We start from the raw sequence: 22,435 nt of genomic DNA, 5'->3' as shown, positions 1-22,435 counted from the left end.
CACGTGTATGAGGCATGCGGCGGCCGGTCAGTGTGTCGTACAACAGGGGTTGTCATGGCTGGCGCATCGTGGTCTGGACCAAGACGAAGAGGGGAATCGCGTGCGGGGGGCAAATCCTGTCCAGAGATGCGACCGGGTAACTCACTTTTGCTTCCAGGGGGCGGGTGGGTGCCCAAGGAGAACGAATGCAACGATGAGGCAACGGGAGACACCGGGTGAAGTGAGCAGACGACTACGGAGCGAAAGAGCGTGGTTGCGAGACATGCGGTACGGAATAGGGTCCGATTAGCCAGTCAAGGAGAAAGGGTCCGAGATACGTGAAACGCCATTCGGTTGGGGAGTCGCAGAGCTTAGGTACTGAAGCTGTACCTCATGCAGGTAATAGGGCGGCGTGGTAGGGCGAAGAAAATATAGACGGAAGTCGACTGTTGGCAGGCTGGTGTTGCATGTCTATCCGTAGACTGGGAAGATTGCCAATCAGCATCTTCCCAAAGGGTCGCCCTTGTGATTGGCTGCGGGGAAAGCTCCGGCGCGCTAACCTCTCTCCCCTCCTCCCTTCCCCCATGAATCTGCTGTTTCTCTTTTATGTTTCTCTTCTTTTCTTCTTGCTCCGATTCTTCATTTCCCCCCTCCATCTTCCAGATCATTGCTGATACAGATACAGATATGGCCTGGCTTACCTGCAGCCCCGCGGAGAGGTGCTAACAGATAGGCAGGGCCATAACGCATTGGAGATGCCCCTCTATTCCTTAAAACTGACCTCCATCTCTCGCTCACCTTGACCCCGTTCTGCCGGGTTTAAGCAAAAGGGCCAGCAACCCGAGTGGCCTACCTCGCCGACTTTTCAACACCATCAGTCTCAGGAGTTTGTTATTTGCACTTAGAGCCTGATTATCTCGCCCCTTTACTCAGCTTCAATCAAGATGCATCCATCCTTCATCTGCTTCACTTACACCTGCCGTCTCGTCCAACTGCCATTCTTCTTACCGCCACACATGTCCTAGACTTCGGATATCCCTCTCCGACGACGCTCACTTGTTTGTAAAACTCGGGCGATTGATTAAACGCAGCCTTCTCATCTACCGATAACAGCCAAGTCTGCCCGGCTTCACCGGACCCACAACGTCGCTTGAAGTGTGGCGCCTATCGCCATCCCATCATACCGATTCGGCTACCGCCGATGCCCGTACATGCTAGCACAATCACCATCAGGTCTCAACTGACTGTCCTCTCGCGCCGAGTTCGAATCGCAACGTCTAGGCGTATCAAAGGCGCTTTACGGCAGCAAGTGCGCCCCAGGCCTGTGCGGATGCCCGCGGGTGTAACGCAGATCTAACATAAGCGGCCGAGTGTTATTGTCTGCCTAACCCCGCGCGCGCCAGATGGTTTACAGGAACCAAGCAACGAGGAGAAAAGCTCACACTGAGGGTAGGAAACAGTCCCTTGCAATCCAATGATACCTATGTACGTTACACAGCGTAAGCTAGTGACGGGATTGCGGCAAGTAAACGACACTTGCCAAGTTCAAATGTGAAAGGCCGTAAAGTGCTAGCTAGCGGCGTCTCATCATTTTACTCCACCCAACAGCAGTCAGCCTGTCATCAGCGCGGGAGTTATCTCCGGTGCCGCATGCCAATGAGCCAAGTGGACAGACACCCCTGAACCCCGGGGCCAGAACTACTACCACAGAAGAGGCGGACATACCGACCTTGCTTTATATCCAGGATTGCGACACCTGTGTTTATCTTTTGCCATGGACCACGCCATGTGGGCCAAGCTGGGGTTCGGTACCTTTCTCCCAAATGCCGCCACAGCGGTTGCTTCTTATTCCTGTGAGACAGTCGGCCAACGTTGATCGTTCAGAGGGAGGTCTAGACAGACCATCTGCGCAGCTGAAGCTTCCACGTTTGACCTAGCCCTTGCGTCCGATGCGTACTTTTTCGATGTATTTTTGTGGCCACTGCCGTAGAGGCAAGCTTGCGGTTTGCCTCAACACACACATGCTCTTCCTCCGCTAATTTACATGGAGGATGACATGACTTGCATGGCACAGTCTCCGATGGCACCGGGGTCTCGTCCGTACACGTAAGCTACTGCTCGGCTGCAGCATCGCAATCCTAGCTAGCACGTATCTCCGAGACATCTCCCTCAATTCTTCCACGTGCTTGTCTCTGGTCTGAACCACTTGGACTGGGCCGTATGTGTACCTGTATTGGGCACGACACCTATGCCGGGGGTTAATTATCATGTTTCTATCGGTATTGTGTTTTCGTACCTATGCGGCCTTGGGAGGAACTAGTTGCTTGAGAAAACGAGGCATCAGTTCGCCCGATCGTATCGTCGGTTTGCATACCAACAAGGCCAAAGTGTAAATTGCTTGCTATTGTCAGCAGAAGGCAAGGGTCGTTCGAATAGGTCGTCATCTGGAGCTTTCATCTGATGGAGGGCAGCCTGTTGACGTCTGATATCTTCAACAGTCAAGGGCTGGGCCTGGAGATCTTCGACGAAGTTGGAGTTGAGAGCGAGTGTTCTGAAGATAGGGCTCCTTTTGCTGGTATCTTGGATTTCTTCTTCTGTCCAGACGTGATAGTCATTCTCTTGGACGACTCTGAGAAGATTGTTGCGTATCTGGGAGTTATCTATAGGTATCCAGACCCCTCGATATAGTAGGAAGTCGCGCAGCAGCTTCAGTATCGCTGAGACAGCCTTGCGAAACGTAGCTGTTGTCCATCCTTCGAAATCGCTGCGGAAACGTGACCAAAGCTCTTGGCCAGCAAGGTCCTCCTGCTTGTACACCTCTAGCAGGAAGAGGACGAAAGAGGCAATCGTCTTGTGGGTGTTTTCTTCGTCGTCTGGGTCGAAGATAGCCCAATCACCCCATGCGTCTAGGTCAACGTAGCTGCATAGGGCAAGAGGGACCTGAAAGGGGGTCTTCATCTCTACTTCCGTCTGCTCGATACCTGACGCGACATATGACGTGTTGGCAGAGGTTACCATGTCTGTTGTGATATTGTTTTTGTTCTCAACAGACAGGTAGCCTAGCCTAAATACGTCTCGATCACGGGCGTTTCTCTCCAGCAAAAGCGTTAGAGGCGTATACGTTCGTTAGACGCTCTACCGCTGGTCACCTTATTGAGAACTTCCAACAAAGTTCCAACCAATGTCAATCCACTAGTGTCCTGTTCGTCCGAATGGGGGAAATCGAGATAGGGTGAGAAGGCGCGAAAGTAAGGAAATGTTTGTCAAGGAAGAAGTTTTGTGAAGTGTTCTTGCCTCACAGGCCTTCCTCTCAACGAGGGCAACCAGGTCGATAGTGAAGGAGGGTAAAGTTGACGAAATTGACGGAAGATGGGTAGATACAAAAATCTTCTTTCTCATTGCCTGCGGGAGGTCGTTGGAGGGCAGCTTTGAGGCAGCAGACGGCTTGTTGGAGGGTAGTTTCTAGGCAGTCAATAGCCTCGCGGAAGGCAGTTGAGGCAGCGCAGTGTCTTCTGGAGAGCAGCGGAGGCAGCCAAGGGTCTATATAGTGCGATATTTCGTATAGTTGCTAAGGTGAGGTCGCGGGAGCAAAAATTGAGCTTGCTGAAGTCGCTACAACGGGATAATAGCGGCAGTTGCTGAAAATGATGGATGTTGACGTATCTGGCGAAGACAGTGAAAAAGAGGGTTGTTGATGTGAACTGAAAGGTCGAAGGGTTGACTTTCGCTGGGAGCAAAGAGCCCGTACTGACGAGGCCGCTGGTTCCTTCAGTACTCTTATTGCGAGGTCTCGGCGATATTCGCTGCGTGACAGACGCGCTCAGCTAGGGATATCGAGATATCGGTCCGTCTAGATTGACCGGTGGCTCCAACACGTGCTGTCGTCTCTTCTGCTAACCTTGCTGATCTGTGGTATTAGTTAATCTGTGAAATTAGTTACTGATCAGTGTTGGAAGCATAGGAAATTCGATATACCATATACGGTAACGTGAGCGACGAAGGGATAATACGGTTGTTGTATATTATCCTATTTCTGTGTGACGAAGGGAGGAAGCTATCTAGGGGCTGGTGTCCGAGGTGAGGTAAATGGTTGCGAGCTCTCTGACGGTTAGTCAGGGTGGCCAGCGGAATATGCATATATGAGTGAGCAGAAAAGAGTGTCTTATTCGTACTAAAGAGTGGATGGGATCACCACAGGCTTGTGGGCCTAATGCTATCCTAATAACTGTTCCAGAGCTAGGGCCAGGTGGAAATGACAGGCTGGCCTGTTTAAGTACAGTCAGACCATCCTGGATGGGTTATGTCCATGACTCGCATAGAAGCATGCATGGATTCTGTCACACCCCCTCAGAGAAGCAACTGTTGAAGTTGTGTCTCTGGATAAAGCAGAGCTTTTGATAACTGACGATTAGCGAGAGCGACAGAAGGTAGGGTAATGTAGTGTTGAAGACCCAAGATTGGGATTTCCCTTGATCAAGTCGTGTGGTGTTGTGACCACTGCTGATCTGGTCTGCAGATCATCCTACCCAAGCATCTAAGCTGCCTGAGCTATCTCGGCTTCTCTGAGAGCCTTGACTTGTTGCTCAACGTTTGCCATACCTAGCTGGGCTAGAAATCGGCAGTGCTTCTGAGCTGGCAGTGCTTTGGTGAGTCCGTCTGCGACCATCTCATTGGTTTTGATCCAGTTGAAGTTGATGAGACCATCCCTGACTTCCTGACGAAGCCAAAGATTGCTGATATTGATATGACGAAGCTTGCTAGTCACTTGAGGTCTCTCGGTGGTGAGGAGTCTCAAGGTTGCTTGGTTGTCGCACTGGAGAGAGTAGTCACCATCAAGATCAAGCTGAAGTTGTTCGACTAGTCGGATAGTGGCCTTGTATTCCTTTGCAGCTTGCGTGAGGGCGACCAGCTCAGCCTCAGTACTCGAGGTAACAACGCGACGTTGCTTAGATGACCTCCAGCCAATAGGGCCACCAAACATCATCATCATATACCCTTGGGTGCTCTTGCGAGTTGCGAGGTCGTCAGCAAAGGAGGCATCTGAGGCACAGAAGAGAGTTCCTGGTCCTTGAGAGTTGTATTCGATCGCGAGATAACGAGTATGATCGAGGTAGTCAAGGCAAGCGTCGGCTGCCTTCTTGTGGTTGGCTGATGGGTTGGTGAGGAATTCAGAGAGTCTAGATGAAGTTCTAGAGATGTCTGGTCTTCCAACGACTCCTGCATAGTTTAGGGATCCAATGAGTCGCTGGTAGTGATGGATTTCTGCTGTAGTTGCTTGCTGATCATTAGGAACAAGATTATCGGCAGCCATTGGCGTCCCGGTTGGCTTCTTCCTCTTGTTGGCTCCGAATTCGTCACAGACCTTGGCAATGTAGTTATCAAGGCTGAGCCAAAGCCTGCCAGCCTTGCGGTCTCTGATGACTCGTATGCCTAGAAAGATGTTCATTTCTCCCATGATCTTCATCTCGTAGATCTCTTGAAGTCCCTTGACGACTTGCTCGGCCATCTTTTCGTTTTTCTTACGATAGATCACCGCAATATCGTCAACAAAGAAGAAGACTAGGACTCCCTTGCCAATGAGGATACAGTCGTCCTCATCAAGGGGAGCAAGTCCAAGTCTCTTGAGAGTGTCGGAGAGGCTCTTCTGCCACAAAAGAGGGCTTCTCCTCAGACCATAGAGTGCCTTGCGAAGGATGAGGCAGGATCCCGGCCTGCTGTAGCCCGGAGGGAACCAGACATAAACCAGTTCATCAAGAGTAGCGTTAGTGAAGGCATTTACAGCATCAAGCTGCATCGTCTCTAGGTTGAAACGTGCCACAAGGGCCATCACGCTGCGAAATGATCTTCCAGCGAGTGTCGATGCGTAGGTTTCCAGCCCATTGAGTGGTTGAAGATCTCCTCTAACACAGATCCTTGCTTTGAATCGCTTGAGAAATCCATGCTTGTCGAATTTGTAGGTATATACCCATTTGAGAGGAAGAATTCGATGGATCTTCTGATTGACGTCTTCCAGTCTGGTAAGCTCGAAGGTGCCCTTCTTCCAGACTGTTCGATATTCCACGTTCATTGCCGCCAGCCACTTGGGCCAGAACTTGTGCTCTTTTGCTTCGGAGTATTTCTGGGGAGGTGAGGGGAGGTCTCTGCGATGAATTTGACCTAGATCATGAGCGAAGTCGTCCCATCTATCCTTTTCCTTGGCTGAATCGGTCAATTGGAAGAAGGAAGATCTGATTGATGAAGATCTATCCTTAAGTCGGCGAGAGGATCTTGTAGCTGCCTCTGGTTGATGATTGGTTTGACCAATTGGCGTTTCCCGATTGTAAATAGAGTTATTGCGACTTCCTCTTGGTCGTCCTTTTGGTCTCCCTGTACCTATAGTAGGAGGTGGAGCATCCGAAGAATCAGCGACGTGGATTGTTGACTCAGCGGTCGTTGCTAAGGATGATGATGAGGTGGAGGGCGAGCGATCCTGAATTGCAGTATCCGGAGTGGGTGACTCTTCATGGGTTGTTGACTCAGGAGTAGGAGGGTCCTGAATGAAAGGTTGATCTGAGTCTGAAGTTGTTTGTAGTGACAGTTGCTGAGTAACTGTCTCTTCTTCTGGGTCTGTATAGGTTAAAACATGCTCTTCCACCCCCTCAACTGAAGGAGTGTGTGACTCCTGAAGTTGTGTTCCTGGAGAACCAGTAGGAGTAGGCAGTTGAGGCTCTCGCTGTTGGTCGAAGCACTGTTCCCTGGCATCCCTTGGTCCAACTGCAGCAGCTGAATGATGCCAGAGGTCTTCGTCATTCCACAGTCGTGAATCCAAGGGGAGATCTTCACTCTGAGGATCAGGAATCGGAATCTCCAAAATAGAGAAAACTCTCTCTAGCTCCGTTCGATGAAGGAGACTGGTATCCTCCTGGCTGGGGTCGTATAGCTTCGTTTCGTCGAATGTGACGTCCCTAGTCCTCATGACCTTGTTGATGGCTGGGACCCAGATGCGATAGATGTTGGTACTGTCATAACCACAGAGATACCCAACGTGGGCTCTAGGCTCGGTCTTTTTCGCCTTCTCTTCCCCTCTAAGGTATGTTGCAGTGAGAGGGTAGGCCTTACAGCCGTATCGTCGTAGATGAGCAAGTTGGGGGAGCTCAGCTCTCTGATGAGTAGTCCAGGGCCTAGAGTTGAGCCAAGAATTGATCAATCCCTCTGGGGTTTGCCAAGCGTGCCTCTTGCGGGGCATTCTGTTGCTGAGATAATTTGCAGCTCTCACAAGTTCAGGGGCTAATTCCTCTGGGAATCGTGATTGATATCGTAGGGCCCTGGTGATCTTGAAGAGAATCTCACCAGCCTTCTCTGCTGGATTTTGAGCCCCAGTATAGGCTGCAGATCGCTCAATAAGCTTGCCGTTATCTGCTGCCCACAAGTCGAAGGCATTTCGAAGAGCTGTTTCCCAATCAAGGCGAAGGATCGAGAGTTTGAAGTGGTATTGTTGCTCAAGAAATGTGGCCATCTGAATGATCGCCTGGAGTCCCTCCTTACGAGAATTGAGGAACCGGACCCATGTAAACCCACTCCATTCGTCCCTTACGAGCAGAACGATCTTCTCACCATTATAGGTCCTTCTCAGTGTGAAGAAGTCTATGGAGACGTAATCTCCTGGGGCGGTCGGATTGTGGTCAGGCCTCCTTCTTGAGACTTTACGAATCGCCTTGCCTGTGCTGCAAGCCTCGCATTCGATGGTCGTCACCCCCTGAATCTTGATTCCCCGGCTGTTCTTGAGCAGATGCTCGAGAGCTTTCGCACTTGGATGGCCGAGACGTTCGTGCCAGATCATGGCCTCTGCATTGGAGGGCGTAAGGGGATCCCTAGAATTAGGTTGACCTCGCTTTACAGCAGGCTGGGCGTCTGAAAGAACGAAGCTAACATGTTTATCAGGGGTTGGATTTGTTGGGATTGACGTCGAGGTGTCATTGTTGTTGAAGGATGAAGCTTGAGCAATAGTCGAGTCATGATTGTGGTACTCCAGGAGATATTGACCATGTTTCCAAGGTGTGTGGTACAGGACCTCTCCTGTTCTGGTCTCAAGTCCTGGATGGCGAACCGTGAAGATCAGGCCTTTTTCCTTCAGGGGCTCAGCTCCAATGAGGGTTACAGGGTAGTCTGGGCAATACCAGGCATCCCGTACGATAAACCCTTTCTTCCTGAGACCACCTTGGTTAGGGCGGATCTTCATAGTCCCGCGAGCGATAGCTGTCATTCTTCCTCCTCCAGTAGTGAACTCTGTTGAATGGCTGAAGTCTAGATCCTTCATTCTAGAGCGATCGTTGCAGATGTGGAATCCAGTCCCAGAGTCGACGATAACACTGTTCCGGAGTGGAAAACCAGCATATAGACTTATTGCTGGAGCGCTGTTTGGGGCAGCATAGAAGGACGAGGAATCAGAACTGTGTTCGGTGTCCCTATCGGAGTCTGACTGCTCTTGGTTGAAGTAGGAAGAACTTTGACCTGCGTTCTCCTTGTACGGTGGAGAGGAAGATTGAGTAGCCGGCTTGTCTGACGAGGCTGACGAGGAGACTTTAGCGTTGTTGAGTCGCCCCTGCGCCCTTGGGTTCTTCTTAAGCCAGGCCTGACCCCGTTCAATAGCCTTCTTGTTCTGAGGATGGTTTGGGTCGTAACTAGCCTTCCTCTTCTCCGGGTTGAAGTGAGGACAGTCAATGACCCAGTGTTTTATATAACCAAGGCAAGCAGGACACTTGGGAACCAGTATCTCGTTTCTTTTCCCTTGTGACTCTGTTGGATTGCCCTTCTCATCTTCTCCTTGCCAAGTGGCGAAGCTAGATGCTTTGGCATCTTTGAATAGCCAGTCAGGATGGAAGGACCTGACCCATTGACGGAAGAAGTTGGCTTGTTGAATTCCAGCACATTTCTCTCCTGCCTTAGGGGGTTTCTTTATGCCGTTTTGGTTGAAGGAGAAGGTAGCAGTTGTATAGTAGCTGGGAGCGAGTGGCTCGACTGCCTTAAGGAAGTCAGCAACTTGAGTGGTTGGGTCAAGAAGCGCTGGAAGTCCAACGTCAACGACCTCATCCATGATGTCAATGTAGTTGCTGAGCCAATCAGACAGCTTGGATCGCTTGATTGAGCCCATGTGAGCTTGATAGCGACGAAGAATGAGTTGTTGCCTCGCGTAGTTATCCGGGGCAAGCTCGTCCCTGAGAGCGATGATCATTTCTCTGAGACTCTCTTTACCACTGACGTGGTTGATGTACTGGGCCTCAACTGTGGAGGTGACCCAGGAAAGAACGGCAATGATGCCTTTGTTAGCCCTTTTGTAGTCTTCCATTCGATCGGCATGTCTGGCCTTAGCCAAGGCAAGCTCGTTGACGAAGTTCTCGGCTTCAGGGCTTGGTTCAGTAAGACGGGGCCTGATGTTCACCACTTGTTGGTCTGGATCTATATAGTTCCAGACCTCATGGATCCTAGCCACCAGCTTGAGGTTTCCGTACCATTTGGTCCAGTCAGCGTCAGAAGTCAGCTTCTGAGTGACCTTAGATGACTCCATGGTTGAGGAAGAGGCAATTGTAGCCTTGTGGGGTTGTATCGATATCGTTAGGATGGATCGATTGCCTATAGAGAGGCAGAGTTGTTGCTTCCGTTGAAGCTGAAGATCCTGGCCTGTGTGGCTGCAGGATTGGCGCTGGCCAAAGGAGACTGAATAGTCTCAAGAGTTGCAATGCACTTGATCGATTGATGCTGTCTGAGTGACAGGTCCTTGCCTCTTGGCTGAAGGAATCAATCAAGACGACAGTTGCTAGAGTCGACTGGGCTCATAACTGACGGTTAGTCAGGGTGGCCAGCGGAATATGCATATATGAGTGAGCAGAAAAGAGTGTCTTATTCGTACTAAAGAGTGGATGGGATCACCACAGGCTTGTGGGCCTAATGCTATCCTAATAACTGTTCCAGAGCTAGGGCCAGGTGGAAATGACAGGCTGGCCTGTTTAAGTACAGTCAGACCATCCTGGATGGGTTATGTCCATGACTCGCATAGAAGCATGCATGGATTCTGTCACTCTCCCTGTCGGCCGTAGCTAGCCCGGGCCCGAGTTGGACCAATCGGCCGGGTCGCGCTGTGTCACAGGCAGGATTGTGGTGTGCTGGCCCACTTAAAGCGGAGAAGCAACAATCAAGACTCCTGTCAGAACTTGGAACATGTACCGTTAAGCCATATGTACAAAAGAGAGGACCCCTCATTTGTATGAGGCTATTCTATGTACTTGTGTAGTTCCGTCAACTCCCACCCGCTGCGCACAAGAAGAGAAGTCGCAGAGAACTAGCAGAAAAGGAGCAGCTTTCAGCAGAACACCTACCACATCCCTACATTTATAATAGCAGCTTGTTCGCATATCACTCTAGTGCACGACCTCTGACACGCTGGATAGCTGATATCCAGCGATATTGACAGACCGAGAACTGTACCATTGCGCCATGTACAAAAGAGAGGTTCTATCAGGCAGGAAGTGTACCACTGGACCATGTGCACAAAAGAGAGGTTCCCCTCATATGCCTAGCCACATATGAGTACTTATATCCCTGACAGGTTCCCTCATGCATTTAGGCATTGTAGGTACCTATAGATTTCTGTCAGATATCCTATTCCGACAGAAGCAGACTAAAGAAAGGCCATTGGGACAGGGCTCACCTCGTCAACATTAGAACAGAAGATAGCATCCCAACGTCGAGGTTCAAACCCTTTTTTCTCGCCTAATTTTTCTTGGCATCTACTGTTGGTGACATAAGTGGTGAACCACCAAATCCCTCAACAGTTGAGAACCCTTCACCTCTCTCCTCCCGACCCCTCCCGCGATGGCCTCACAGCCTCCGGCGGGCGCCGGACTGATGCTGGCCCCTCCTACCGGTCCCGACCGAGGTTCTGGACCCCTTCCAGGGCCCTCCAGGGCCATCTTCAATCTCAAGGGCTAAACGCCGCCGCGACACCGAGGCCCAGCCGCTTCAGCCCAGCTTCGCGGGAAGCCAGCCTGACGCCCCTGACACGGCCCCCTTGACGGCGAAGGGGCCCACAATTTCGAACGGGACAGCTACCGTATCTGTACTTACAGCCCCTACCGAAGAGGCTAAGCATTTTTGAAGCCCGAAAGGACGTCTTCCTGATTATCGCCTAGTCTGTCGACAACGAAGTCTCCTGCTTCTAGGGGTCTAGAAAGCAGATCGCAAGAAAGGCCACGTTTCGTGACACCCAGGCCCTAAAAAAACTCATGCATAACGAGATCAGCCCGGCCCCAAACTGAAACTGGGGTTCTGTTGCAGCCTCGCCCCCAGCCTCAGCATAACTACGACTCCGGCTGATGGCCAGGCCCTACCGCTTGCAGGCCCAAGCCGCCCAGGCCCAGGCCCTGGGCCGCTAGGAGGTGGTGGAGGGTAATCCGTGGCAGGGCGAGTTCTGGAGGGCAGGAGAAGTGTACCCTCAAAGCCCTCTGATCCCAGACAGGGTCGCCAATTGTCCTAGAGGGACCGGAAGTATTGTGCCCTCCTTAGCCAGCCGGTCCGCCTCTTCGTTGCCTTTTATTCCCCCTGGAACCCAGTGGGTGTGAATGTCATATGTTCCAGCAGCCGCTTGGATCTCGAGCACGGCTGCTTGTGAGGAATCTGGGGCCCAGCCCCGTATGCCTTGGATGACACTGGTGTTGTCGATGCAGATGTGTATGGGTTGGCTTTGGGAGGTTGAGAGGGCCTGCCGGAGTCCGCCCCCGGCCGGACGCGTGAACCTTTGTTCGCGCGGTGCAATCTGGGGTCTACCACGAGTGCCGTGGAAATGCCGGCCGGATCTTTTGCCAATCAGCGTAGGCCACAGCATGATTGGCCAAACCATGAGGTAGACAATACCCACAATGCCAAGTCACATTTTGACCTGACCATGTGGGTCTCAACCTGAGGCTGGGAGATGATGGCAGAACTTCCGTCTTTCATTCACCTTCTTGTGCTGTCGCTACCAAGCCTCCACACTGGCTATTCCTGGTGAGGACGATTATTTCACAGGCATACAGCATGGCCTACCCGAACTATATCAACGACTGACTAGCGCTGAGCAGCCGCTCGAGACCCTTGTGGACTCGACCACTGTTAGCGACGATGTCTTACTGCTCGACGCCTGCCAGGCTGAGTGACAGAAATATATATGTACCCACAATGCCTAAGCGCATAAGGGGAACCTCCCTTTTGTACATAGCGCAATGGTACAATTCTCGGTCTGTCACTGAGCAAGTAGACCAATTTAACGACGAGATTCGCCTTTGCCAGGACGACGCAACAAAATATAGGCTTTGCCTACAGACACGAGACGATATACTTAGTAATCACTCAAGCATGCAGTTCGAGATTGCTGCATATGATCGGGTCATGTTTGCCGAGTGCAACAGTGATGAGATAGCTTATACAACCACTAGAGCCCTAGCCAGCCCAGCCGGCATGTGACGAACGACCTAGGACTGCACCTTTCGAGACCCGGGTGCCTGGCGCTAGGTTATGACATTGTCTGTGTTTAGTTGGAGCAGGATGGCAAAGTAGAAGGACCAACGCCTCCGAGTGGCCATGCTTGTCCCGTTTGCTGATCAAATTGTGAATCGAAGTCGGTTGGGATAACTTTCTCAGATGCCAGTAGTACCATTCCAAGATGACCCCAAAAATGTACGCCTCTCGTTCACAACTCATAAAAAGCTAAGCACGCTGTTTTATTTTACATGTCTCGGGGCTTCCTTCGACATCGTCAATTGGTGCCCGTGTGAGCCGTCGCGGATATCGAATGTGGGCGTATCGATCGTTCAAGCCCTTCGACAAAGCTGGTTGATATTTCGCGATGCAACATAATCTCCACATCCGTATGCTTGTCGTCGTGGCGAGACAATTGCAGGCTCTGTTAGGATTGATTGATTGATTCCTACTCGGTTTTGGCCGCTTCTTATCTGCAGCTATGCCCGGAAAGCGAGGCTTGGCTAACAGACGAAGCGTCTACATTGAATCGCGACGCCCCACTTCTCCCTGTTGTTGGATCAAGGCCAGCTGTTCCCAAGCTCCCCACTGTACTATCTGTCCTGTGTGTTTGAGCCCTCTGCTGAAGAATATTGTTCCTGCCACCTATTTTCTTGCCCTTGCTTTGCCTCCTGGATCCTTCTTTTATGTCTTCCGGCTTAGACTCTGTCGGTGCTAGCCACCGTGTCTGGTTCTGCATACCTACAGTCTCCCCCCGGCGCTCAGCTTCATCTGTTTCTCTTGTCCGCATCCTCTCGGACCCATGTGTGCTGTATGTTCTTGTCCTGCAAAATCTCGTTGCCTCCTGCCGGGTTCCTATGTGGCTGTATGATTTCATCCTTCGACCACCACTGCCGCCCGTCGCATCGGCCCAGGTTCGGTCCACGAAACACAACGCTCCACTCAAGGGAGGACCAATCTGTCTTTAGTCTGTAGAATTCTGTGACACCGATTGTAGCATGTCTGATGTATGGTGCTTTCTCTATGCCGGAGGTGATACCGTTCTGTCGGACTTGTCATCTTCGCTGTGGGCCGTTGCAAACTTTTTCGGGGATGACAGGCAACCCTGAACCTGTCAGTGGCAGTTGTGTTGATATTCGTTGTCTGGGCGCAGTCGTTGTGCATCGTGTAGCGACCTGTGGCTCGCCCGCGGTGGTGGTGATGGTGTTGTCTGGTGACACGTCGTTCTTCACAGCTTGCTCTCGAAATTTCGTGGTCAGGGCCTGCTCTGCGGTTACACATGAGCCCCTTTGACGCAAAATCGAGGATGACATTGTGTGCACAAAAGACCTTTGCGGTCGCGAGCAGGCGTTTTTCGCTCGATTTGATGCTGTTTTTTCGAAAATATCGTTCTCGCTGTCGTTGATAGGGGTTTTTCGTTTTTGGAGAGTCATTTCATTCATCTTGGCCAACCTCGAGTAATGTACGGTCATTTGTCGTCGGCAAGGAAAGCAGAATTTCTGCCTGTCGTATGGACTCCAAGACTCTGATGGGGTCGCCTGAGAACCGAATCCGCCGAAAAATCTCTTTTGCCTCATCTCCGGACTTGGTGCAGACCATACGGAAGAGGTCTCTGTACTGGGTATTTTCCGTCTCCAAGTCGTTGGCTTTGCGCTTAAGCGCAAGACTCACGGTCTCGCCCTGGTTCGCTTCATAATGGCATTCGACGCCTCTCTTGGAGCAGTGTTGGCATTTCGGGCGTTGGCCATCGCACTGGATAGGGGTAGAGAAAGAATATTAGCCTGGGGTGCGAGTAGCACGCATACAAGATTCTGCGTGGCGCAGTGCGAAATTGGTTGGTGCCTCTTGTGTAAACGGTTTTAATCTCTCACCTTGGCCTTTCTCCGTCGACAGCTATGGCAAGCGACAGCAACAACCTGTCGCTTGGAAACAGCACGCGGCTTTGGGTCGGCTGAAGAATCGACACTCTGGTTTCGGCTTCCAGCGCTGGGATCATTGCCTGAGTCGTCGCTGCTCACTCCTCCGCCCGATCCGCGGCCAGAGGCTGAGGGTTGTTGGGCTGCTGCTACTGCTGCTGCTGTTACCAGCGTAGACGGAAGAGAACCAGAGGAGGGCTGGGCGCCCAGAGCAGGAAGAATAACGCGACTCCGTTTTTGCGGAAGCGACATGATATTGAAGGGGGTCTGCCGGGCGTGAAGTTAATTTTTACTTATTTAGCTTTTCGGCTCTCACGTCTTGTTTTTGTCTCCGTCGGGCGACGTTGTGCCCTTTTGTGTCAGCAGCACTTGCAAGAGGATTTCCAGCCCTTTTGACTCATCAATAAAGATAGAAGCAGAATAAAAGCATGGGCTAATTTTCCGCGGAGAGGAACCGAAAGCACCGGGTGGTGTTGACTCGATTGAGAAGTTGAAGAGTTGATGGTCCTGCTGGGCACTGCTACTGTCAGGCTGATTCCGCAAAGTGATAATTAGCGAGCAGCGATGCGCTCCTCCCACTTTGCGCCTTGCGCCTCAGAGGTTCATTAGTGCAGCGGTGCGTGCCTCCTTCCCTCGACTTGGAAACTTCGAACTCGATCGGTGGGCCCCCCTGGTTGGAAACGCCTCGCGTGGGGTCATCGAGCAGCCGCTATCATTGGCCAGTTGATGCCCTCCAGCCAATGGGAGCTTGTCGGAGCTCGCTCCTGCGGTCGGGTGGGACCTAGGTCACCCTTCTACCGGAGGGAAACGGGGCATGGGAAAGTGCCAGCGGAATGACGGAAACTATAAGTACCCACAGCTACTTAAATGCAGTAGAGGGATCTCTCTTTTGTATATGGCGCAATGGTACAATTCCGAATTCTGTCACGGAACAAGTACCTGTGTCATCCCCTGACATTACGGCGGTGAAATCATCCTTAGCTCGCTTCTGTTTTCGCCGTCGCTTCCTTGATTCTGAGCGTTAGGGCTGAGCGAGCCTAGGGGTTGACGACTACGGAACTCAGCCCGCTCGAAATCTACAATCATAATGTTGCCACCATTTGATCGTGCATGATGTTGCGTTGCTCTGCATCATGGTGAAGAATGTGCAGCCTGTGAATTTTCCTGTAAGCCGCAGCAACCTCATTCACAATATCGATCTTGGTATTTTGGTTGATACAGTCAAACAGAGGCAGTCCAGCCCAGCCAAGGAACAAGAAGTGCTTAAAGACATCACTGTCGTAGTAGTATGGGAGGACCAGATCCACACTGCCGAGACATACCGTCACATGTGTCCCCTGGATGGGCTGCAGTCGATCGTATGCATCGTTCTCGTGTCGCAGGCGACCAAGATCAAGCCTCTCAACGCCTTTGGCAGCAAGTGTGTAGCCGGAGGATGATAGCCGCACCTTGAAAAGCTATCCAATCGACCCGGACAGGTAAGTGGTACGGCGTCCGCATCGCGGCCGTGGTCTTGAGCGAGCTGAATAAGGATGAACCGGAGGAACTGTTCTCCGTTGATGTGCCAGTGTCCACAATCTTCCAAATTAGGACAAGTTTTGCCCATTGGCCCGCCATACGCCAATCCTCAGAGGCATTTCAAAGCGCGGAATGGGTGGTCTTGTACCTTCTGTTGTTTCTTTTGATCATCCTGTCGATGTTGACTCCGTTCGTCTGCCGAGCCTGCGCCCGTTAACGAAGTGATGCCATGTTTTCTAGAACGAGTTGATCGACTTGGTGTGGGGGAAGGCTGGGTGTCTTTTCATCGTCGCTACTATCGTCCCGGAGACTCGCGTTCGTGTCGGGCCGCTTGCAGCGAGAGTGTGTCTGAGTCGGCGAGCGCTTGAAGCCTCGCCAGCGTTGGGGTTTGTTTGCAGGGAGAGGCGAGAGCTTCCTTGCTCTTGCGTACGGATTCGGGGGTGTGTCTCAGGACGTCGTCATATTCTACACCCCAGGTGTCGAGGGCGGCATCCGTGTCGTGCCAGCACGAAGAAGGCAGCTCGACACGGAGGGCTTGAATGATGAAAGCGAAGACCTGCGCAACATTCGTACGGTGAAGCCTGTTCTCGTCACTCATCCAGAACGTCCAGATTGGGGACGCATACGTGATACCGGACGGTGGTGGGATCATCTGGAATGCGGAGGAAGGTGAAGACCTCGCCTGTACACACGTATCCATACTGGATCAGTGGATTCCCTTGCTGATTATGTAGGAGACGAGCTGGGTGAGAGCGGCGGCAGCAAGTGCCTTCAAATTAAAAGTGAAATCCCTCGCTGTCTCTATTGATCACGTCGCATTCCGGCTGGATCTCGAATGCCAAGCCTGTGACGACCTCGTTGCGCCCCAGCTTATGCGGCGCCTTGTACTCAGTAGCTACGGCAGGCATGTTCCGACCATCGGGTTTGTTCTTCTCGAAGTTGCTGGCGTAGTTTGCAAGTTCACCCTCCATTGTGGTGAGAGTTAAGGGAGTTGAAGAATTAGCAAGGCTCTGGCATCGATGGTTCGATTGCAATTAACACATGGGAAATGGGATGCACAAGTGGGCAGGTGGTATGGAGACCTGACCCTCGGGTGATTAGACAAATTGGTACCCTCCCAAGCGAATCCATAATTTTCAGTCTCTCTCCGTTCAGGACAGTGTCAGAGGATGGAGGATGCCCAACACATCTCGTAGGTGCATCTCTGCCACGGTTAGCTGTACAGTATGTATCGCGGGCAGTAAGCAAGGCCTATAAATGCCTGAATATCAGCCTAACGGCCAAGAACTTAATTAAATGCTATTAGTAGCACCTGAAGCGGCACCCAAAAGACCCGTCTTTTATCTAGGGATGTTCAATTCGAATAATACAGCCAGCGATGACAAGAAACATGGAGATGGACGAGTGGGATCCTTGTTCTTATGTAATTGTCATCCACGGAACTTTTCCATAAAGTTCGTGGAATGGTTGGTGTGTGCGGAGGTATCTTAGCTCCCCGTCCTGGCGGATCAAACGGAGCCGGATATTGTGGCGGATCCGGACCCCAAATTCTGACGCCAAAGCGTCCGATTCGTGTGGTGAAGCCGACCCGCAAGACTCGTGCCATGACTCGACAGACCAAAGAGCCTACGATGCTCCGGAAGGCGTTGGAGTTGCTGGAGAAATCCCGCAAAGAGTCCCAATGGCTGAAGGATGCAATCAAGCAGCAGCAGGAAGTGACGAGACGCGACCTGACCGCGAGCAACTCGAAAGTATCTCGACAAACGCCACACACTTCCCGCCCTTGTCGTACGCCGATGCCACGCGATCAGCCCCGTCTTCCAACCGACCAACCTCCGAACGCTTTCGTCATTCAACACAACGCCGTCCAACTTCTCCGACACGCTGTACTGCACAATCGACACGTCCAACGCCGAAAGCGAAGCCGCCGAAAAAGCGTCGGTCGGATCAATCCGAACAATGGTAGAGAGCCAGATCGGCGCAGGAGAGGGAGATGCCGCTTCCTGGCGGTGCCGAGCGGTGGCGAAGGACCCAAGAAACCCATACCTCCATTAAGATCGCTTGGAGAAACGACGACGAACACGCGTTGGTGAAGCGAGTTGTGGAAGCGAACCTGGCACGAGGCGCCCGGGTCCTTCGAGACGAAATCTACCCGATCCGAGTGGACAGTGTCAATCGCACAGCTGTACTACACGAGGACGGAGACATTCGCCCCGGAGCAGCTGAAGCTTTCGGCTTAGAGAACGACGCCTCGATTGCGAAGATAGCGTGGCTCAGCTCTCGTACCGGCAAAATACCCAGAGTCCTTGTTCCGCCTCGTCTGGCATCCAGCGCTGCTCTAATACTTGGTCAATGCTCCGCTCTCCTCCGCGAGCGTCTCGGAGAAGAATGAAGAGTGGCGCTTCTATTTTCGCCTCTGCATAACGAGCCACCAAACACTCTATAGCGGGTTCCCTTTCGCCAAGGGGATCAGTGTACACATCACGCCGTGGTTCTCCAGAAATCAAGCCCTAGCTATCGGTGGTTAACACCCGCTTTGGGGTGTTTGGCTAACGCGGATTGCAATCTCCAGCATCTACCATCACATAACTATCATCAACCTCTTCCAGCCTCTGCTTCAGCACAACGGCACTCCGCGGCAGCGAATCTCTATCTTCAAGTCCGAAGAGTCCACCCCTGATGCTGTTTACGCGGCATCCGTGAAACAGTTGAAGAGAATCGTCCTCTTCTACCAGCACAACCACCCAGAGTCGTCATACTCCTTCTTCTAGCACTTGGCGTTACTGTACCTTGCTAACGCAATGCTTACTGAGGCAAAAGTTTCTAGGCAGGCGCCTGACTGGCTGTTCTACCTCTGCCTCTGCGTAGTCTGCTACTAGACGCTGTACACAGGCTTCCGCCTAGCCAGGGGAATCACGCTGAGCCTGCTGTCCATGGCCCTCAAGAAGGGCGCAATGGACGTCCCACAGACCAGAGCGATCAGGAGGGATCTCAAGCTGCGGGGAAAGCACCACCTGATCCCCGACTCGGTTCCTGTCTTTTGGGTTGTGGATCTGGACCTGGCGATGACGGATCCTTCCGCAGCGCCGGCGGAGAACCGGGTGCAGAGGTTTCAGGAGCTCCAACCTTGTAAAACAAGCGACACGGATGAACCGTAAGCCCCATGGGCCAAGAAGTAACTCATTATGTTTTGTAAACATGGTGAGTGCTCTCTCCGCTCCGTACCAGTTCCAGTGGCACCCTGTCGGCCCATGATAGATACCGTCCAAAAAGTACCTCCATATGCTCGATCATGCTGCACCCCTCCTCAACCCGCAAGATATTGCTGTAATTCACCTAGATCATGTCGGAGCTTCCTTTGACATCGTCGATGGGTGCCCGTTCGAGCCGTTGTGGCTATCGACACTATGTGGGCGCATCGATCGTTCAAGCCCTTTGACTTGGCTTAGTTGATGTTTCGCGATAGCAAAACAATCTCCATAAACGTACGCTTGTCGTGGCGAGAGAATTGCAAGCTGACTTTCATAGGCGGCGTACTTTCACCACCTCACGAGCTGCTTGGCGGTTAGAGTAATTGACTCTGTCGGAACGACCCAGACGTACTGCACAAGCTAGTCAGCACTGTGTTGGAGACGGAGAGTACGCCACGCGAAGTGTAACACGTGCAATGCCATCAGCCCAATCGCAGATTGCACTGACGGCAGTAAGATGCCACTGCGTGACGAGCTGTACGGGAGCTCAAGTACATAGACCTGAGCACTGTATAGTGCAGGTATGTACAGATACTACAGATGCAACGAGGTCCTGCCAGCACCAGTATTGAGAAAAAGAAACAAAACCGGAGCCGAGCGTGATTGTGTGTGTGGGCTCGACATCAAGGGCCAGACCAATAACAGCATCTATGTTGCCATCCCTCTCAGCATGCAGTTGAGGGGTGGCCATCGACGTTAGCTCCGTGTCCACTGGCTGCCTCCTCTCTTCTCGGCTGGGGTGGGTGGCACTTGTGCACAACCCCCTTTCCTCAGTGCCACCCTTTCTACTTTCTCCCTCTCCCTTGGTCTGTACTGGCACTCGAGGAAAAAAGGGCTGTACGTGAGTGCCATCAATTCGAATTTCTTCTTCCCTCCACGTTCTTTCTCTCGACAAGTCCTTCCGCTCTCGACCGTCCACCTGGATTCTCCCTCGACTGACAAAGGGATGTTGACTAGTGGTTCTAAGTTGTTCAAGTCATGAACAAAATTTAAGCAGAGCTTGAAGACGACCCGCTTGAATAGGAGTCACTCGTCCGGCTGTCCAATACCGGGAACGATAAGCGGTTAAAAGTGTTTAACTCAGCCACCCCCCATTTGAACCACCCCCGCATTTGAACCACCTCATCCACCCCATCAACACCAGCCTTGCCACTATTCCCATCAATTATTCCTCATCCCTACCACCTACCCAGACGCAGCTTTCTGGCTCACTAGGTAATTCTGACCCGCTGGATTCATCTGTATCATCCTCCCTTTTACCTGCTTTAATCTGGGCCCTCTGTATGTCTCCTATGTTAGCAAACTTAGTGTTGGGATCTAGCTGGACCTTTCTTCTCCTACCCTGTTGTTGACTGTCCATTTGAGCCTGTAATGACTGGATCTGATGCTCTAGAAAGGCTAGTCTAAAGGCCTGCTTATCCTAGCCCTTCTGGATCTTCCTGAATAGATGCCTTTGGGTAAAGATGCTCTGGGCACTCTGGGGATGCTGCCTTAGCTGGCTGAATAGTTGAAGTTGATGGTGAAGGTTAGCAGATTTCTGTGGTGTTGACTATTGCACTTTAGAAGCAGCAGAATCCTATTGCTGGCTGCTGCCCTGACTGCCTGTTGGTTGACTAGAGGATCCCTGGGCGTCTGGTGTATCCCTGGATATGAAGAAGTTGGATAGAGGTTGTGATACTCTGATAGGCTATAGTCTAGTGTATTTCTAGCCACTCTTGATAATCTGGGCAGTAAGGGCATCCTGCCTTGCCCTTCTATAGCAGTCTAGGAAGTTCCTCTTGCCAGCAATAGTTGAGTTATTCTATAGGTTAAGGTATCTAAGGTATTTCTGATAGGCAGCCTTAAGGAGCCTAAAGACTGATTGATCCAGAGGTTGGAGGACATGAGATGTATGTGCTGGTAGGAAGAGGAGATAGATGTTATGCTGGATACACTGCTACATGAAGTCTGAGGTAGTATGGCTGTGATGTCTATTTAGTATAAGCAGTCTGGCTTCATCAGGCTGGCTGGGGGCAGTCTGAGGTATAAAGACCTTCTCCAGCCATTCCAGGGCAGTGGCATCAGTTGTCCAGCCATTATCTGTAGCTGTAAACTGCCATCCAGCATATCCAGAGAGATCTAGAGGAAACCACTGCTGCTGGACTGTCTTGCCCTTATATATAACAAGGGGCAGCAGAGACTGTCCTTCAGCAGAGATGCCTTCAATAATAGACACCCAGACTCGAGATCCAGGCTGTTTTTTCTGGATATACTTGGTCTCTGAGGATCCTAGGACTAGCCCATTAGTCCCTTTGCCCTCCATAATACCAGTCTCATCCATATTCCACCTGTTGGATGGTTTAATGCCCTTGACTGCTGGTAGATCTAAACGATGGAACCATTCCTGGATAATATCAGCCCTGGCCCCATAAATGCGTCTGGCATCTACTGCTCTGCTCCTCTGAGTGCTAACAGAGGGATTCCTGCGAAGAAATCTTGTTACCCACTTCCTTCCAAGTGGTTGAGGGTCATCTAGAACACGCCTGGCTAGCTCCCTAAGCTGCTGATGGGTAGGGCCAAAGCCTAGGGCAGCTTGGGTAGTTATCCAGTAACTAAGGAGACTTTCCTGGGTCTGAGAGAGCCTCTGCTGGCCAGCAAAAGCAATATCCCTTGATTGGGTTCCTTGGATCCGATGGCGAAGGGTTGGATAGGGGATTCCCCAGGTGCATGCAGCCTTGCGAATGCTGCTGCCATCCGCAACGTCCTCAAGTGCCCGTTTAATCTCATATTCACTATACTGCTACATAATGCAGAGATAAAGGTATGCTGAAAAAATAGTGTTATTTGGAGTAAAATAACAATTGTTGTGGTGGTTTGGATTAGAGGGATCTCACAGGTATGGTGGGGGTGAAGGTGTAGATGACGTGGTTCAAATGCGGGGGTGGTTCAAATGGGGGGTGGCTGAGTTATCTCAGTCGTGAGCAAGCCGCTTGCTGATTGACAGCCCGCGCGCCACTGTGCCACAACAATCTTCTCGCGCCCTGACCCCAATAAGATAAGGTTAGAAAAAGGGCAAAGAGACAACGGACGCCTTGTTCAACTTTAATACACACTTTTTTGCTTCGACAATGACCTACCATTGGATGACGTCATTCGAATATCAATGATCCAATAGGAAGCAACTCCAGATGTCCAGTGCAGCACCAGTTCCTGATAGGCACGGCCTAGGGCCTCTCTCTGTCTCCGCTCTGAACTGATCAACCTCTATTTTGCATTGGTTAGGTTGTGCCTTTCTTGCGCGAC

General features: G+C 51.6%; 4 protein-coding genes across 4 annotated transcripts; 1 reads left to right on the top strand and 3 right to left on the bottom strand.

The window, feature by feature from the left end:
- Nucleotides 1-2,275: 2,275 nt before the first annotated feature.
- CDEST_01273 (uncharacterized protein) lies at nucleotides 2,276-2,997 on the bottom strand (the record flags this gene model as incomplete). Its single annotated transcript, XM_062917432.1, has 2 exons — nucleotides 2,276-2,295; nucleotides 2,460-2,997. 2 exons carry the CDS (start codon nucleotides 2,995-2,997, stop codon nucleotides 2,276-2,278), a joined length of 558 nt encoding a protein of 185 aa, XP_062773483.1.
- Nucleotides 2,998-12,898: 9,901 nt separating this feature from the next.
- CDEST_01272 (Putative zn(2)Cys(6) fungal-type DNA-binding domain-containing protein) lies at nucleotides 12,899-15,049 on the bottom strand. Its single transcript, XM_062917431.1, has 2 exons — nucleotides 14,340-15,049; nucleotides 12,899-14,220 (listed from the first exon to the last, which is right to left on the bottom strand). The coding sequence occupies exons 1-2, from the start codon at nucleotides 14,634-14,636 to the stop codon at nucleotides 13,903-13,905; spliced, it is 615 nt and encodes a 204-aa protein (XP_062773482.1). The 5' UTR covers nucleotides 14,637-15,049; the 3' UTR covers nucleotides 12,899-13,902.
- A 6-nt stretch (nucleotides 15,050-15,055) lies between these two features.
- Nucleotides 15,056-16,050, bottom strand: CDEST_01271 (Putative protein kinase-like domain superfamily). Its single transcript, XM_062917430.1, has 2 exons — nucleotides 15,874-16,050; nucleotides 15,056-15,832 (listed from the first exon to the last, which is right to left on the bottom strand). The coding sequence occupies exons 1-2, from the start codon at nucleotides 15,988-15,990 to the stop codon at nucleotides 15,467-15,469; spliced, it is 483 nt and encodes a 160-aa protein (XP_062773481.1). The 5' UTR covers nucleotides 15,991-16,050; the 3' UTR covers nucleotides 15,056-15,466.
- A 2,653-nt stretch (nucleotides 16,051-18,703) lies between these two features.
- On the top strand, nucleotides 18,704-19,060 carry CDEST_01270 (uncharacterized protein; the record flags this gene model as incomplete). The annotated part of the gene is given in 2 exon segments (XM_062917429.1): nucleotides 18,704-18,769; nucleotides 18,782-19,060. The coding sequence occupies 2 exon segments, from the start codon at nucleotides 18,704-18,706 to the stop codon at nucleotides 19,058-19,060; spliced, it is 345 nt and encodes a 114-aa protein (XP_062773480.1).
- Between the last annotated feature and the right edge of the window lie 3,375 nt (nucleotides 19,061-22,435).

Source organism: Colletotrichum destructivum, chromosome 1 (assembly GCF_034447905.1).
Source record: "Colletotrichum destructivum chromosome 1, complete sequence".
In the NCBI taxonomy this organism is placed as follows: domain Eukaryota; kingdom Fungi; phylum Ascomycota; class Sordariomycetes; order Glomerellales; family Glomerellaceae; genus Colletotrichum; species Colletotrichum destructivum.
Note: the sequence above shows the minus strand (reverse complement) of the source record. Positions and strands in the feature narration are given on the sequence as shown.